This window comes from Capricornis sumatraensis, chromosome 9 (genome assembly GCF_032405125.1).
Source record: "Capricornis sumatraensis isolate serow.1 chromosome 9, serow.2, whole genome shotgun sequence".
Taxonomy (NCBI): Eukaryota; Metazoa; Chordata; class Mammalia; order Artiodactyla; family Bovidae; genus Capricornis; species Capricornis sumatraensis.
This window is the reverse complement of record NC_091077.1, coordinates 31256537-31275363: the sequence shown is the minus strand read 5'-3', so window position 1 is coordinate 31275363 and position 18827 is coordinate 31256537. Positions and strand designations below refer to the sequence as shown.

General features: G+C 39.9%; 1 protein-coding gene across 1 annotated transcript in view; it reads left to right on the top strand.

Moving 5' to 3' along the window:
* The window catches only part of SNCAIP (synuclein alpha interacting protein), a 163394-nt gene that overhangs the window by 112278 nt on the left and 32289 nt on the right, over window positions 1–18827 (top strand). The window contains 3 exon segments of the mRNA XM_068980323.1: window positions 3795–4654; window positions 6244–6423; window positions 12082–12195. Of these exon segments, the coding sequence (XP_068836424.1) occupies window positions 3795–4654; window positions 6244–6423; window positions 12082–12195 (1154 nt within the window).

Here is an 18827-nt window from a genome sequence, read left to right as displayed (position 1 = left end):
AGACATGGTGACCTGTAGATGGCCAGCAGGCAATTGGAAATACCCTGCTGGAGATGGGAGACATTCCAAATGCCAGTTAGATTAGGAGAGGGAATTATGGCCTATAAATCAGCCTCAAATGCACTTTCATTTACCTACTGACCATTTAGAAAATGTGTGCCATAATCAGGACTGGTTTTAGGTATATTTTATATGTTTCCTTTCATAAGATGTTGAAAATGAATCCACTGTACCAAAAAGTCACTGAGAACCTACTCATATGAAGGAATTTCCTGGGTGCTTTGAGGGATAGAGAGAAATTAGACACAGACTGTGTTCTTACAGAGCTTGTAAAGATCTCATAAGATAATAGATCAAATTTTCAGGGATTTAAAGTTTAACATGTGAATTGTTTATTCCTGATTTCCAGGAAACAAATTAAGCCTCAAAGTCCTCCTAGTAACCATAGTTAGTCTGATCTTCGTTTCCATGCATTATAAGAAATTTATTATGGTGTTGGCATAGAACAACAGTATAAGTGGAATTTTTGGTAGACTTATCGAATTGGAAGTGAAAATCTTGTCAGTCATTAAAGGCAATGATGTTATGCTTAAAATGCCCATTTTCCCAGCTTAGGAGAAAGAAACTAATTGAGTTTTATCTTTTGTATATAAACAAAATTTTACTTCTCAGACAAGTATATGGTAATAAATGAGAGCATTCTCTTGAAAACTTGTCATCTAATCCATTTTTTCTAACTGGGTTTTTTTTCCAGGAAGTCAAGACAGAAACTAAAAAGCACAGATTTCACACTCAGCCTAAAAAAAAAAAATCATAGGTTTGAATAAGGAGGACAACAAGCCTAATGTTGATGCCCTGTCTTCAGTTTCTAGGCTCTTCTGTGGAAAGAAGTGTTTTCATAAGATTCAGACAGAATTCATTTCCATAGAGCATTCTTAATGGCCCCTGTCAGAAGAAAACAGCTGGGAAACATATGGTATCCATTTCCCTGTATCACTTGGAAAAAATTTCACATGTAAATAAAGCCAACATAAAAGAGTAGCCCTTTGAACCCACGACCTTATATGATACATAAATACATTGGTACAATGCTCTCGTTGTACTGGCCCACTAAGTTATGTGGCTTGAAAATTTTTTTATTACATCCTGAGATTCACATTATCAAGAAGTTCCAAAAACATGAAGGCAGTTGGCAATATATTAGCAAATGCTATCCCTAATAATAAATGTATATTTCAGAAATGTTAAGGAATATATATATATATTCTACTATAAGCTTTTCAGATAATTGATGGATAAAATTAAAGGCATATTTACATATTATAAACTCTGTGTCCACTGTTTCTCTGCTCTTTTTAAAAAGTAAGTAACCATGTGTTTCTTGAAAGGAAGAGTTAAAGGCTTGGCAAGAATTTCTGGCAGGCATTAATTTTTTTAGCTTTATATTTTATAGGGCAAAAGGACATATAAAGGATAGAAAGACTTTGAAATTTATAATGGACCAGTTGGAATTAGTCTTTGCCTTTGCATATTTACATTTCATGAATAACTAGAAAATCCAGCTCTCGTTGGTGATTATCGCTCCCCTGAGTTTATTAAAAGGACTTTTTTTCCCTGTGAAATTAAGCTGTGAATCCCTCAGAAGGATGCACTTTGGGCATTTTTAAAGAAATTAACTGTGTTGTACAGAGTGAGATTCAAACTCAGATACTAGCATTTGTTAATTGTCTGCTCTGCGTCAAGAACTGTATACATGTAAGAACCAGAATTAGCTAAAGGCAGAATTAGCTAAAGGCAGAGGAGCAGCAGCTTAAGAGCATCTAGATACCTCCCTTCCCTTCTGGAGTATTCTCAGTTAACACCTGTTTCTTATTAGACAGAATCCTGGCCTCACTCCACAGCTGACAGTGTTCTCGTAGGTTCCTGAAAGTCCTCAGAGAAGGATTGCTTTGTGCAGACCCTCTGAGACCACAAGCAAAGTTGTGGTCCACTTGGGGGGAAAACTCACCCACCAATAGGTATCTAGCATTCAGGCTTAGAACGCTCACTCTCATTCTGTTTTGACTCCGGAACTTACCAGAGTCCTTTGAGAACACATTGTAGTAGGAAGAAGAATGGCCAGGTCTAAATTTGGGGAACTTTAAATCATTTGTATGCTACTTTCGCCCCAAGAGTCAGTGATAGCAGCGGCTATTGCAGAAGTTACAGTCCCGAATATACGCTCCTCTCAGGTTCCTTTAGTTTTTGGTTGTGCTGTGTGTGTGTGTGTGTACTCAGTCACTCTGTCGTGTCCAACTCTTTGAGACCTCATGGACTGTAGCCCACCAGGCTCCTCTGTCCATGGGATTCTCCGGCAAGAATACTGGACTGGGTTGCCATTTCTCCCACCCAGGGAATCTTCTCGACCCAGGAATCGAACCCCCATCTCTTGCGTCTCCTCTGTTGACAGGTGGAATTCTTTACCACCACACCACCTGGGAAGCCCATTTTTGGGTTGTGCTCGCTGGCAAAGAACAGACACACACAGGTGCTTTGGTTGAAACACTTCCCACCCACTGCCGTTCTAGAAGAGGAGACAGAGATGGGAGATGCCGAGTGGGAAGGATATCCTGAAACCTCACCCCTTTGGTGGAGGATGGTATAAACTAAGTGGGAAAGGAGTAAGAGTCCGTAAATCAGTGGTCTGCAAGTTCCCAGGGTGCAGGGTCATCTGTCTAGTCAGAGGACTGTCCCAGAGAGGAAGCTGTATCATCGAGGCCAAGGGAGGAGGCCATTGCTCGGTCAGCCTCTGAGGGGAGGCAGGGGCAGCTGGTCATATGAGGCTCCCTGTGGAAGGAGGTGGTGCTTATCTTTCACCTCTGATGTGTTGCTGTTTCACTTGACACGTCATCCCAACCAGACACTCAAACACAGACTATACAATCTTTATCTAAACTTCGCACAGAAATGAGAAGGGGGGAAAAGTATACTAGCCTGCCTGCTTCACCCTCCCTTTGCAACTTCCTCCTGTCATTTCCAGCTTTCCAAATGACGGAGGGCAGCAATGACTTTAAAAGAGCATGTTCCCTTGTGGCGTGGCAGTGTGTTATGTTGCTGGTCATATGCCAGAAAGCACTGTCAAATGCTCATGAGCTGTGGTTGACTTGGATACTAATCAGTCTAGGGTGGGATGAACTCCACTGTGCCTCATCTCCCACAGTCCAACCAGTCCTGACCATTCCATGCCTTCCTGTTCTTTCCCTGATCCATCTAACAGATCACCTAGTGAATCACTCAATAGTTCTCAGTTTAAGTTTGCCCAATATTAAATCATTTACCTCTTCTTTCTCTGAGACTTCATGAGCTCTAAAGGTTTTCCTATGTGTGTGTGCACAAATGCAGGTACATACCTTCTCACCCTGAATTAGTTTGGAAGTTTATTAAACGCAAAGGATCCTATCCTCCAATTCTGTTTTTCAGAGTGGTGACAAGTATCAACATACTGTTAGGGAGGTGCCACCACTCAGGGAATAAAACAGAGTATCTGTCTGGGTTTGTATTCTTCTGCTGTTTGCTTCTACTATTATTATTATGTGAATTAATTCTGAGCCAATACGTGGTGACTTTCTTTTAGCATTCACTGATTTTCAAGGGTAAGTACAAACTGTTTCATGGTCTACATTCTCTCTTGAATTGTTCCTTAATACCCAGACTTCCTTTGAGCACAACTTGAGTAGATCATGTCTGCCTACATGGCCATGCTGTTTTCAGTGTTTCAATTTAATAGTCTCCTCTCTTAATTTATTTTAAAACAGTGTCTGGCTCTGGCTGGAATTGTGGTGTCTCAACTCTTATTACAAACACGCAGAAGCCCACAGGAATCGCCGATGTGTATAGTAAGTTCCGCCCAGTGAAAAGAGTGTCCCCATTGAAACACCAGCCAGAGACTCTGGAGAACAATGAAAGTGATGACCAAAAGACAGAGTACCAGAAAGGGGGCGATCCTGACCCAGGCCCCCAGCCCGAGGAGCTCAGCCCCAGAGCCGTCGAGGGCAGCCCCCAGAGGAAGAGCGCCGAACCCAGCACCCTGCTGGGGGAGCTGGAACATTATGACCTCGACATGGATGAGATTCTTGACGTGCCTTACATCAAATCCAGTCAGCAGCTGGCCTCTTTCACCAAGGCGACTTCAGAAAAAAGAATTTTGGGTTTATGCACAAGCATTAATGGCCTTTCCGGCAAAGCTTGCCCTACCGGAAGTGCCGAGAGCTCCCCGTCTAACATGACACCATTTTGTGTTCTTTCTCCTGTGAAAAGCCCTCACTTGAGAAAAGCGTCCTCTGTCCAGGACCAACAGAAGCTCTCCCCTGAAGAATCAGAGAGTTCTCCTCCTCCCGTTAAATGTGGCTCTGCTTATGAGCCTGAAAACCAGGGTAAGGACGTCCTACACAAGACCTTCAGTGATCCTCACAGTCGGAAAGTTGACCAGGCAATGGCACCAGACTGCCAGCTCAGGGCCTTTCATCTGCAGTCCTCGGCAACAGACCCCAAACTTGAGGAGCAGATTGGTGGCATGAACTGGACCAGCTCCCAGGGGCCTGAAGAAAGGAATGAGTACCTGAAAAAAGTAAAAAGCATCTTGAACATTGTTAAAGAAGGGCAAATATCTCTCCTGGTGAGTATGAACTAATCATTACACACACTAACCATCTAGATCTCCAGCTTTATCAACTCCGTTCACCAGTAACAGAATGATGATGCTTTGGTTCCAATTTTTGTTTAATCTCTGCTCACGGCTTTAGTTGGGCCATGTGACTTTGGAGTTTTAAAATTAAAAGTTAGGTGGTTAATGTAAGGAAAAACAAATGGCTATGGAGGGAGTATTATTTCACTTGAACTGTGCATGAATTCAACTGTAATAAGGACATGTACTCTAAAGTAAAAGCAAAACCAAAAAAAGCCCAGCACTTTAAAAAATACGAATCTTAATGTCTTTCCTTTTGCTTTTCAAATGGTTCCCAATGCTCTCGCTGAGTTATTTGTGGGGATGTCAGTTCCTTGCTCATGGGGAACTGCCAGATATATGAACAGAGGGTCTTCTGTTTTATCCTGATCATTATTCAGAAGACTTGGACCAGGACGTTTGAAAGCATTTGCAGATAGAGGCTTACCCTAGAGCTTGATTGCCCTCTGACCCACACGGAGTTTTTATTTAGTTCCAGGTCTGCATGTCTAGGGAGCATAAAGAAGCTTTTCCAGAGACTCTAGACACAGAGTAACATGATGTAAGAAAAGTCTGTTCTGCTTAGGCTCAGAGAAAACTAAACTGAAATCACATTCCATCTGCCTACATTGTTCTTTCCTGGCTTCCAGACATGGATCAAACAGTAGTAAGCCTGAGCTGACACTGTGGTGTTAATTAAAGTCTCATTCAAGGAAAATCATCACATCTTGGCCATGTGATTCTACTCATGGTAAAGCTGTGCATAGATAAATGTAATGCACTTGGTCTATTACCACAAATTTTAGAGTTATAATAGGATGATATCATTGAACAATTTTGCTAAGTAAAGTAATTTTTTTTTTTGTCTCTTGAAAATGTCTTTTCCATTTCTCCTGGCTGTTCCTCTCTGGTTCATTCCTTTCTTTTATCTTTCCCATGTTTTTATGTTTCCCAAATGATAACAACTCTCAATTTACCCAACAGTCTTTATCAATGAGTCACGCTCAGGGCAATGAACTTCACTCGAGGTGAAGAAACCAGAGTCCAAAGATGCCCAGGAGTTTGTTTAGGGGTGGAAGTGTCTTGAGGTACCCAGGGGAGCACAGACTACAGCACCCATCATGAGGCTTGCTGTCAGAGCCAGCTCTCTAAAGCTCAAGGCGAAGCAGATGGTTAAGATAGGTAGTTCATTCATTCAGCAAACCTACCGCAGGGAATAAAGCAGAGTCTGGCCCTCAGAACACATAACAGGAGTGGAGGAGACAGACAAGAAACCTGCTGGTTGCCATGGGTTGTTAGAAAGCTGGCTTGGAGCCTCTGCAGACTCGTTGACTCATCTTTGTTGCCTGTCTCCCATGAAAGTAAGTCACTTGAGCATTCCTGTGCTTTCATAGCAAGGAATTCTGACTTATTACAACCCCATGACTGTCACCAGGGCTTCTGGAAGTTCATCTCTTCTTCCCAAGGCCAGGAGCAAAACCCCCACACCTTCTCATTCTTTTTTATTGACTTAAGTTTTCCTCATCTTACTATGTGTACAGCCACACCTAGCTGCCGACAATCTAGACAAAATTCACGACGAAAGTGGAAACAATCTCTTACACGTTGCCGCATCGCAGGGACACGCAGAGTGCCTGCAGCACCTCACTTCTTTGATGGGAGAAGACTGCCTCAATGAGCGAAATGTGGAGAAGTTGACTCCAGCAGGCCTGGCCATCAAGGTGACTGGTAGTTGGGGGCTGGGCCCTCCACATGTTCCTGCCTTGTAAGATTTCTAGTAAACTTAAATGTTAGAGTGGAAAGAGAGGAGAGTGATGTTCCAAGCAAACAGCAAGTGAACCTATTGTTTTTAAAAGGTTAACCATCTCAGTCACTAACTGCTTTGAGATTTTGAGATTATATTCCAATTTAGGGTAAGCATCAAAACAGCTAATAAAGAGAAAGGAAAATGATCTGTTGCCATTTTAAGAACTTTTGTTATTCATGGTGACTGCAGTTTGGATTCTTAACCACCTCTGGATCTATGTGAGGCTGTTTCGTTTTTTTTCCTAATGTGAGTATAAATGAGCAAGATGAATGGGGAATAAGTGTATGGTAAGGCATGCTAGCCCAGCACTCAGGAGGATTTCAGAGGATAACGTGGACCTCTAATGGATTACATCTGAAGTTGAAGCGTCTGCAATATCAGGAGTTCTTTAGAATATCGGTGCCGAGTTTGAGTTTGGCTCTCGCAGAGCACAATATGTTATCTGTCAAAAACTAGGCAAATTAATGCCGACTGGGATAGAGTTAAAACCTAGAAACAGTGATACAGGAAAATGTTGTCTTTTATAGCACTGTAGTGAGTGCCTCTGTAAAATGTAACACATCACTAGAAGGTTAGCTATTAAACTAAAATTACTTTTAAGATCTTTGGCAAATAAATGTGGAATTCAGTCACATTTATTAAGAAGCCAGAAGTGAAGTTTGGGGAAATATAATACCTCTTGTGCTTCTGCATTTGTACTTTGCTTTGCTTAATAGTTATGGCTTCTAAAAGCTGAATAATCATAATTTTTACAAATAGAATTATATTGAAATATACTAGGGGAACTTGCTGGTTAAAGTCTCTTTGTGAATTCACTAAGGAACATGTTATATTTGAAAAGCAATTTCCTTCCCTTGTATACCTCTTATGCAAATCTAAATGTTTGTATCTTCAATTTATTTATCATTCAGCAAAGTTTTACATTGTTAAAAAGTTGCTTTCTATTGTGTTTAATGTTACTCAGTGATTAGGTTTTTTGATCATATAAGAAACCCATGACCCCAGTGGATAGATATCATTTTTCCTTAGTTGTCAATGATGCTGTGTCAAATAAGAGCTGAACTGCCATCAAGAAAAAAAGAAAAAACAAATGTGAGTGAAAATTCAGTATAGTGAAGTTAAACAGTATTTTTGAGTCCACCAAACATTGTTTTAAGATGCTGGCAAAACAAATGTGAATGAGACATAGTCTCTTTTCTTAAGGAACTGATAGCCTGGTGGATAAGGCAGGTAAGTTACCAGTGCAGGACGGAGAATTCAGGATCTAGTCCCATGTCAGAATCCTGTGGGAAGGCAAGAATTGGGTTTGGTAATCAGTGGGACTGTCAGTCATGACTAAAATATTCTTTCAGTGCCAGTGATTGCTGACATCTACCTTGTCATTTTAGTATTTATAAAATACAGTGCTCATTAGTTTTCCTCACTAGTGGTGGGTTTTGAATATATGTTAACTACATAATTGTAGTTAAGTCTTCCCTAGTGGCTCAGACAGTAAAGAGTCTGCCTGCAGTGTGGTAGACCTGGATTCAACCCCTGGGTCAGGAAGATCCCCTGGAGAGAAAAATGGCAACCCACTCCAGTATTCTTGCCTGGAAAAATCCCATGGACAGAGGAGCCTGTGGGCTACACAGTCCACAGAGTTGCAAAGAGTCAGACACGACTGAGAAACTAACACACACACACATAATTGTATAAAATTTGTTAATTTGTGTGCCCAAATGCTTGTTTTGATGGAGTAAGAATCTTCAAAGTAGAAAGGTACCTAAGAAATTTAATGGTCATTAAGCCAACCATGGGCAAACTCCTTTATGTTGTTCATATTAAGTGTTCGTTTATTCTTAAACTCCTCCAGTCAATATAGGTTCTCTCTAATACAATCAGCAAGCAAACAGTAATTTTTTTTTTTTGCTTTAATGAAGAATATGCATCAAACCCAGAGGACTCAAAAGCGCTTATAGTTTTGCAGTCTCAGGCTTTTCATACTTTACTTCTGGACAATGATCTGAGAAATGGAAGTGTTCTTTTATTCCTTCATTTAATCTAGAATTTACAAAAGCAGTAAATGCAAATATTTTATAACACGTGCCTTGCCTTTTGGCAATCCTGTCCTGACACATGTCCTGCCTCAGTCCATTAGTGTCTTGTGATGGACATTGGTGAAATTGAGGGAGTCCCAAGAAGTCATCATTCTTCCATTTTAAGACCTTGTTTTGAACACTGGTAACTAACTGATGGTGTTTCACCTCGTTAAGCACATTTTGGAGAGCCCTGCTGTCATTAAAGACAAACAGACTTGGTACAAAGGGGCAGAAGTTGCTCAGATGATATGACTTGGCTGACAGGAAGCCGAGTCAGAGACAGGATATCAAATAAGAAGATTACATTAGAAAAGGGGCTCTGAAGTCATACCAGAGCTTAAGAACATCTCCTCCCACACTTAAACTCCTTAAATGGAACATCATAAATTCTTGCCAGCTCCATGCAAAATTTATTGAGTGCTTTCTGGGGGACCCAACGTTAGATACCGTGGGAGTTCAAGGTATTATTAAGTGCCCTTTGGGAACAGTTAAACAAAATGATTGTAAAGAAAGTTTCAAAAAGGTGAAAACAATCTGTTTTCTAACATGGAGCCAGCACAAAAATTTAGAATCTAAACAAAATAACCTTAATTCTCTTTTAATTTCTGAATAAGCCTAAAGACAAAATGCTGGTCTGGTGAGAAAATACGTAACCTACTGATTCTCCTTTTTAACATACAATGAGTGACCCAAAGCTCAGAGATGTTAGCAAGTAAAAATTTCCAGCTAGAACTTAATAAGATTTTTGTTTTGTTGGTAGTTCTATTAATGACAAGTGATGCAGCTTTCAAACTTATGGTAATGATATAGTATTTCCTTTTGCCTCTCTGGCAACTTTTTATTTGTTTAAATGTTTCTTCTTCGATGAACTAAGCCTAACACATCAAACAGAACATTCTACCCAATATCAGCAGAAACATGCATTTTTTTCAAGTGCACATGAGATATTCTCTCTTATAGACCATATGTTGGGTCATAAAACAGATCTCAGTAAATTTAAAGTAATTAAAATCATGCAAAGTGTTTGTCTTTAACTATAATGAAATGCAATTAGGTATTAATAACAGAAGGACATTTAAGATATACACAAGTATATAGAATTAACATAGTCCAAAATAATCATTATATCAAAAGAGAAATTACAAGGAAAATTGTAAGCTGTTTGGAGATCAATGAAAATGCAACATACCTACATGCTTACTTAAAGGGAAATGTATGTTTTGGTAAATGCCTGTTTAAAAAAGGAGAAGGAGGAAGATCTCAAATTAATAGCCTAATCTACCTCACAAAACTAGAAAAATACTAAATTCAAAGCAAGAGGGAAGAAGGAAATGTAAAACTTCAAGCAAAAATAAATGAAATAGACAATAGAAAAGCGATAGAGAAAACCAGCAAAACCAAATTTGGTCTCATAAAAAGCTGCTTAAAAATTAGTAAACCTTGAGTTAGACTAACCAAAGAGAGAGAAGAGACTCTACCTGCTATTACTAAAATCAGGACTATTGTCTCATATTTCTGCATTCTGTGTTAATACACATTGATGTAGATTGTCTTGCTCATAGATGCTCAGCATGGTTCCTTTTCCTTTCTTCATTCAGAGGGAATGAAGCACATTGTATCTGTGGGTTGTTTTGTTTTTTAAGTTCTCCTGAGAAACTGCATGCTCAAATTGTGTAATTTAAGGAGAGGCCATAATGGATGATTTATATGCAAAGGGAGGGTGAATGGACAGGGTGTAGGTGTAGGGAGCATGTGAAGGAAAGTGCAATATATTGGGGTCAGTAACAACCAGAGCACATTTACCACCCCAGAGCCTAAAAGGGCAGGGGAAGGACTTGAGATAGAGAGGATTGAGTAGAACTGCTGACTTTTGACCTTTGACTGGTTGGTAGGAGTCAGCAGACCAGTGGCATCTCCATTAAGGGGGAGTTGGGAACAAAGGGAACCTTAAACACACTCTCTTTTCCTGGTTTCCTGCTACTGCTTTCCATCAGCCAAACCCAGTCAAAAGCCAGGGGCCAAGGGAATCAACCCATAGAGATCAGCCTCCCTTGGCAGCAAGGAGGGAAGAAACGGAAGGAGATAGAGCTGAGGGGGGCTATTCAGCAGGTACTAATCATGCTAGATGACTGTTCTACGTGAGATTAGCTACAAATTGACTACTTGAAATTACAGAGTAAGTGAAGAATGAGCAGATTACTTCCCCTGTCTTATTTTCAGTATAGGCTTCCCTGACTCCACACTCACTGTAGTTCCTTTCTCCTGGGCTAAGATCCCACACTGTGTAAACCAGGAAAGCAGCTGAATGTCTCATTTGTCTTCTGGAGTTATTATGAGGATCTAAGATAGCATTTTAATATAGTATAAGATAACAGGTATTGTGTGCTTAGGAAGCTGACACGCTTTGTCTCATTTAATCTTTATAGTAACTCCATAAGGTAGCTGCTACTAACTCCTGCTATTTCATAGATGAGAAAATTGAGTATCAGAGAGATGAAGAAGCTTATTCAAGGTCTTGTAACTAAGTGGTGGATTAAGGATTTAAATCCAGTCCAAAGTCTGGGTCTTAATCACTAGGTTGTGTATGTCACAGCTGTCTTCCTGGTTTGCTCAGTGTGGGTTTGAGCACAGGAGAAAAGGACTATGAGCATCAAGGAAGAGAAGGCTCCTTCAGTAGCATTGGGATTATTTCCCTTTTCTTTATTTTGGGCTCCTCACATTCTAACTTCCCAAGAGAAAAAGCCAGTTCTAAGAGTTAATGGATAAACAAACTGTAGTATATTCATACAGTGGAATACTTCTCAGCAATAAAAAGAAAAAAGCTATCTCCAAGCAGTAGCTTATGTAGGTAGAAGCATTATGCAGCCCACCAGGCTCCTCTGTCCATGAGATTTTCCAGGCAAGGATACTGGAGTGGGTTGCCATTTCCTTCGCCAGGGGATCTTCCCAACCCAGGGATCGAACCCTGGTCTCTTGCACTGCAGGCAGATTCTTTACTGACTGAGCTACAAGAGAAGCCCAGGGAGAAAGAAACCAGATGTTAAAGAGTGCATATTCTCTTCTGCTGTGATAGGAATCAGAGTGGTCATGTGGGCAAAGGTGAGCGATATGAGAACAAAGGAGAACTAGAAATGAGGGGGCAGGGGTGAAGATGTTCTATGTCTTGATTGGAGTTGTAGTTACCAGAGAATATACTTGTCAAAAATTCAAATTGTACTTTTAAAAGAGTACATTTTATAGTTAGCAAATTATACTCTAATAAATGGATTTTAAAATAACTGATGAAACTATGAGAACATATTTAAGTAAAAACTATGCAGTTGATTTAGAGTAAAAATTACTGATCACAGATATGGTATACATTTATTGTAAATGAGTTAAGCCAGAAATAAAAGCTAAAATTCATGTGATTTTTTTCTTGATAAAAATGCCACCTGTGAGGTAACTTTTAAACTTGAATTACCTTCAACTTTTTTTTTTTCTTTTTAATCTAGAATGGTCAGTTGGAGTGTGTACGCTGGATGGTGAGTGAAACAGAAGCCATTGCTGAATTGAGTTGTTCTAAGGATTTTCCAAGCCTTATTCATTACGCAGGTTGTTTTGGTCAGGTATGAAGAAATTTTTAATTATTTTCTCTTTGCATACTGTGTAATCTACCACTTTTTAAATTTTTAATATGTCAAAATCCAAACCTAAAAAATCATCAAAGATGTATTCAAAGATTTATAGGCAATGATATTCATTGTAGCATTTTTTGTAGGAAAAAAAATGTGTTAAACCTAGATATTTCATGGTAGAATATTGGATAAATAATGAGACATTCATATGACAGAATTTTTCGGAAAAATATTCATTATATAATATTGAGTTAAAATATATGATACAAAACTGTTCCTGTAATTTGGTACCAACTCTGAATTTTGGAGAGAAAGAGAAATGAATAATAAGACTAGAAAAAAAAACTTATGTCTCCACATGTTTATAGTGATTATCACTCAGAATTATAAGTGGCTTTTGTTTTCTTTTTTTATGTTTTTCACTTCTTTCCAAATTTCCTACAGTAAACAAATTTAACTTCTGTGGAAAGGAAAAATGATATATTTTCTTGAACCCAAAATTAAAAAGCAAATCTTTAGAAAGGCATTAATTGAGGAAGTCTTGCTCCATTCAGTTCAGTTCAGTCACTCAGTCGTGTCCGACTCTTTGCGACCCCATGAATCGCAGCACGCCAGGCCTCCCTGTCCATCACCGACTCCCGGAGTTCACTCAGACTCACGTCCATCGAGTCAGTGATGCCATCCAGCCATCTCATCTTCTGTCGTCCCCTTCTCCTCCTGCCCCCAATCCCTCCCAGCATCAGAGTCTTTTCAAATGAGTCAACTCTTCACATGAGATGGCCAAAGTACTGGAGTTTCAGCTTCAGCATCATTCCTTCCAAAGAAATCCCAGGGCTGATCTCCTTCAGAATGGATTGGTTGGCTGTCCTTGCTCCATTAAAGATAAACAAAACAATCACTTACCTAAAATTTTCTCAAATATTCGTACATGTTTTCTTTTCCAAAATAGGCTGTTTACGTTCGGTTAAACCATCTTTATTGGGATTTTAATTGTCATTGCTAAATTTTACTTTCAGATTAATTTGGTAATAATTACAACATTGAGTTTTTCTATTCATGTTTGTTTATGTATTCAAAGCTTGTTTTATCATCTTCAACAAAGAATTAGAGAATTAAAAAAAAAAAAAGATGAGCAATCATGCAAACGAAGTGAGTCTCAGTTACAGTCAGTTCTTACATTAGGAAATCCCAGTGTGAGTCATTGATGTACACGTTACAATCCAGTGTATGCAGTAAAAAATCATCACTAACTCCCTTTGGGAAGGATGAGTATAAATAATCTTTTAAAAAAACTGGAACCACAAAATGCCAATCTCAGCCTTAAGAAAATATAAATAAAGTCAGCAGTGCATTAAAATAGATTTAATCACATTTGTTTGTGGCAAAGAAAATTGCTTCTCATTCTTATAACCGTATCCCTTTGGCTTCGTAAACTTTCCCAGTGGCAGTAAATTGTGGTGTTGTTAACAAGAGATTATACTTTTTCGAGCATGACAGTCTCAAATTTATAAATAGACTCAGAATATTGCCACAACCTTTCTTCAGTGGGGTTCATGTTAGGTGATACTTTATAATATGCCATGGTAACTTCAATTATATATATATATATGTAATGTTTCCTATACGTACCAAGCACCATGCCATTGGACTTTATGTACATTATCTGACTTAGTCTTTAAAACAACGTTATTGGGTTCTGTTGTTTTTATCCCTAGTCTATAGACAAGGAGACTGAAGACAGGAAGTCGTTTAAGTGGCTGGCATATGGTCTAGTGGCCAGTAAGAGCAAAGGCTGGATCTCAACTCAGGTCCTTTGACTTTGAGGCCAGATCCTGTTTTTTTCTCCATCCGTGTAAATTTGTGTAGCTTGTTTGCAATGGAACTGATATAGCTGCAGAAGTCCTTTTTTAAAAAAATAATTCTAACAATATGTTGTGATATTTGGAGTATCTTAAACACAGCTCATGGTACTAAATTTATGGAATGAAGAAAGAAGCAAGAACATTTAAAATTTGTAAAAGCCACTGTCTTTGAAGTAATTGCTTCATTTTCTTTGTGTATTGTGCTTATGAGCCCCAGCCATGGTGTTCTATGAACTACCATAAGAATTAATAAGGTATTTGCTAAAGATGCTCTATTTTGGCTTAGGCCAGCAGAGGGGAGAATAGTATTTTCAAATGACCACAAGAATTACGAAGACAAATAGTCCTCATAAATCATTCTCAGTATAAGATGAAATTTTATTTATTCTCAAATTGTCTGAATAATTGTTTCACACCCCTGATTTCATTTGCTTATGTAAAGAGGAGTTTCAGATATCAGTGGAAAAGCTGACTGCAGTTTTGGAAGAGCTTGCCAAAGAAAAGGAGGGAAGGATTGCATTGCTGTTCTGAGACTTTAAGGCAATAATAGGGCATCTGGTATTCTTTGTCCCGGGAAATGTTGCTTATATGTGCCAGTTTCTCTCTTCAACTCTCACAGCAGGCGTCTCATAACTTTGAAGCCATTGGGACAAAACAAAAGAAAGTGCCATTTCTGGGATTTGATCAGGTGATAGTGTGGTTTATTTGGCTGGAGTAGAGGAAAATACAGAAATCAGTGACCTTTGTGAAGAGCCATGTCAAACATGTGCTTCATGTTAGTATCAGTCTTCAGATTGTTATTTCAAGTTGATAAGCATTTTTAATGACCTCAAGTACAGCTCTGAGCAGAGCACCCCAGCAGTGCCTTCAGGAGAGCATTCCTACCCAAGTGGAAAATGTAGACACCCATTAGGACTGCAAGCTCAGCCCAGCCATCCTACATCCGCTGCAGCCACTTAGGTAACAGATAACCTGTGGAGATGCTGAACTTGGAACCACTGCAAGCCTAATATTTTCACAAGGAAGATTGTTACTGAACAGTTTTCTAATGGATTCAGCACATGCAGGTTTTTCATCGAGCAGGCACTTGAGTGTGTTCTGCTTTTGTTTCTTCAGTAAATACCTTTTGGAAAGGATAGTACAGAGGAAAATTTCTCTCCTGGTTTATTTTAGTTACCCTTGGCCCCTACTATAGATTCTTAAAAGAATGGGCTCCATTTGACTTACAATTGGCATCCTTTTTCTGGTAAAAAATTACCTGTAAGGACTCCAGAACCACGGGGTAGCCAGCAGTTTTTAGTGGTCTCCTGGAGTGATAGATCTTTGGGTAACAGGAATTGATTTTCCTCCTCTTGACACACAAAGTCTCAGAGAGGGCAGTTACTTCATTGTCTGATAGTGCCTAGCAGAACCGGCCACGGGGAGCATGAAGGTGAACGCGTGAGGGACACTCGGGGAAAGAGAGGGGCGCGTGTTCAGATGGGCCTGCTTTGCCGTCCCGTGGGAGAGATGCTGCTGGTGAAACAATCGAGACAGAATGATCTCAAGTCAAAGCTACCACCTGTGTAACTTGGACTGTTTTATTCAAGTATGAAAGCTCAGATGGTCTCCTTCAGGGTCCCAGAGAAGCTCTCGCCCTCACATGCCTGGGGGGCCTGTCTGGCGTGTTGGTCACTGTTTCAACATCAAACTTCTCATTTTGTTTCATAACCTTTAATGTGCCTTTTGGTCAAGAAGTTCTGCTACGGAAACAACAGGCATCATAGCATTAACCATTTACTGAGAAAGAGCACACTTGCCCATGTGATGTTCATTCTCCATTTTAAATGTTTGACCTGATCAGATGAAAAAAAAAAAAAGTCACTTTTTCACAAGAGGCTCAGAATTCCTCCGAATGGTCATGAATGGTGACAGGCCTGCTGGTGAGGGGGTTGCTTCCACAGGCTGTGTCATAGTTTTTCCACAGTTTACTTTTAAAAGCAGAAATATTCTGTTGACTTTATTATTTTGTTGTCATGGGGCAGAAATAAGAAAACAACACTGAAAGTGCTACGATTGCAGATGAAAGTGCATAGAAAAATCTTTGATTGGTACAAGCAAGAATCTGCTCTCCAAGGACCTTTGAAAAGGCATAACCAGCACAGAGCTCCACAACCCACAGACTGACAGGCAGTTAACGTGATTCCTGTGACCCAAGGGGTGCCAAAGGAGCATGTCCTTTATGGAGTCAAGGGTCATGGGTCATGAGCCATGGTAGATATTCATACACAGAAGACACAGAACGTTAGCTCCTCAGTCTGAGTTTATCCTAGCCCTACCCTTACTAGCCCAGGAGCCTTGTCTATATTTCTTTATTTTAAAAGAGAAGATAAGAAAGTGTCTCCCTGGACCTCAGTTTCCTCATCTTTAGAATGGAGATAATAAAACTTTCTTAACAGGGTTGCTCTGAGATCCAAATGAGAAATGTCACAGGAAGCCTGGAGCAGACACTAGGTAAATGTTGGTATAATGATTATTGGATACCTTCCATTTTATGATTTTTATTGCTACAAATATTATTTATTTACCTATAAGTAAAGTATAAGATAAGTTTGGCAAAAAAAAAATATTTTCAGCCTAAACCTCTTTGTGTGTGTGTTAATCACTCAGTCATGTCTGACTCTATGTGACCCCATGGACTATAGCCCACCAGGCTCCTCTGTCCATGGAATTCTTAGGCAAGAATACTGGAGTGGGTTGCCATTCCCTTCTCCAGGGTGTCTTCCCAACCCAGGGATATAACCTGGGTCTCCTGCATTGGCAGGCAGACTCTTTACCGTCTGAGCCACCAGGGAGGTCCTAAACCTGTTCAGTCAATTCTTGGATGTATTATTTTTTTCACCTTTTACTGTCTCTAGATTCTACATTTATTTTACAAGAAGTGACAATATGAAACTATTGCTGGCCTTTTTTTTTCACATTTTACCATTTCAAAAACTGGAATGAATCTTACAATTGATGGCTTGTTAGATTTGATGACTTATAATCACAGACAAAGTTGCCTCCTTTAGAACTTACAGTTGTAACAAAACTATAGAGATTTTATTGATAGCAGCAATGCACCTGTGGCATACTTTTCAATTACATTTTTGACTAGACTGTCCAGCAAAGTTCATAAATTACATGTATTAATTGCCTGTATAAAGAAATTCCATTGCCTTTAAGAATACACAAAAAAAAAAAACCCATTAAAACAGGTTATCAAAAGAGCAGAAAATCCCCAGAAGAGGAAACTAGTACATAAAGTAAGTTTTCATTCATTAGATGAACATTGAATGGGTAGATATAATAGATATAGGTGATTGGATGGCATGTCAGTTGGAGAGGCATTCTGTAAAACAAATAATACAGAAGAACTGCCCCATCCATGTGGTTACATTGGATGTTCCCTAAAAGCAATACCTATGGGAACATGAAGGTCTGAAGTTACATTCTTTAATATCCCCCACCCGCTCGGCTCTCTCTCTCTCTCTCTCTCTCACACACACACACACACACACACACACACACACACACACACACACACACGGCAGGGGTGGGGTCACTGGAGGTGGGGAGAACACACTAAAAGTCTAAAAGAAAAGCTAGGCATCATGGATATATATTTACATATGATGTACATTCACAGGATCTTCTTAGTTGGAGAAAGTAGCTGTATCTGTTCTGTTCTCTTTACTGGATATTTGTCAAATAAGTCACTGTTTAAACCGTAGGACTGTGGGTCTCTGCAGGCGTGTTTTCCAGAATCAGAGCAGAAAGCATTTCTAGGAGAGTGGATGCTAAACATTGTGCTTAGTCACTCAGAACATTGTGGGCGACATTGTGTCCGACTCTTTGTGATCCCATGAACGGTTACCCACCAGGCTCCTCTGTCCATGGGATTCTCCAGGCAAGAACACTGGAGTGGGTTGCCGTTGTCTTCTCCAGGATATTAAACATGCTTTTACCCAAACTAAGGGATTCTAACCATCTCCATGCCATCTCAGAAATCCTAAACTTTGGTTGTTAAACTAAGTGGATAGTCAGCCCATCCCTTTGAGCAGTGCCTCTCTGCACAGTATCATAGGGGAGATGGTCATTTCCATATAACTTCTCAGTAAACAGGCCAGTTGCATAAAGTGAAAGTGAAGTTGCTCAGTCATGTCTGACTCTTGGCGACCCCATGGATTGTAGCTCACCAGGCTCCTCCATCCATGGGATTTTCCAGACAAGAATACTGGAGTGGGTTGCCATTTCCTTCTCCAGGGGATCTTCCCAACCCAGGGATCAAACTCAGGTCTCCCACGCTTCAGGCAGACTCTTTACCATCTGAGCCACTAGGGAAGGTGCAGCCGGTTGCATAGCTTCTTATTAAAGTGTCCACTGCAGCATAGGAAACTGAATTTGACCTGCTGGGCAAAGACCTACATTGTTTTAAACAATAGGATAATGTTGTTGCTCCTGTTGTTCAGTCGCTTAGATGTGTCCAACTCTTTCTGACCCCATGGCCTGCAGCATGCCAGGCTTCCCTGTCCTTCACTATCTACCAGTGTTTGAGTTTCTTGAACAGAGAAGCCTGGTGGGCTACCATCCGTGGGGTCACAAAGAGCCAGACACCACGGAGCAACTAACCTGAATTAAGATAATGGTTCTTGCTTGATTAAAGTCTTGCATATTGAAGTTGGTAAAAGTAATTATAAGGAAGAATTATCCAGGCTGTCCTAAGAAAAGCAGCAGGTTATC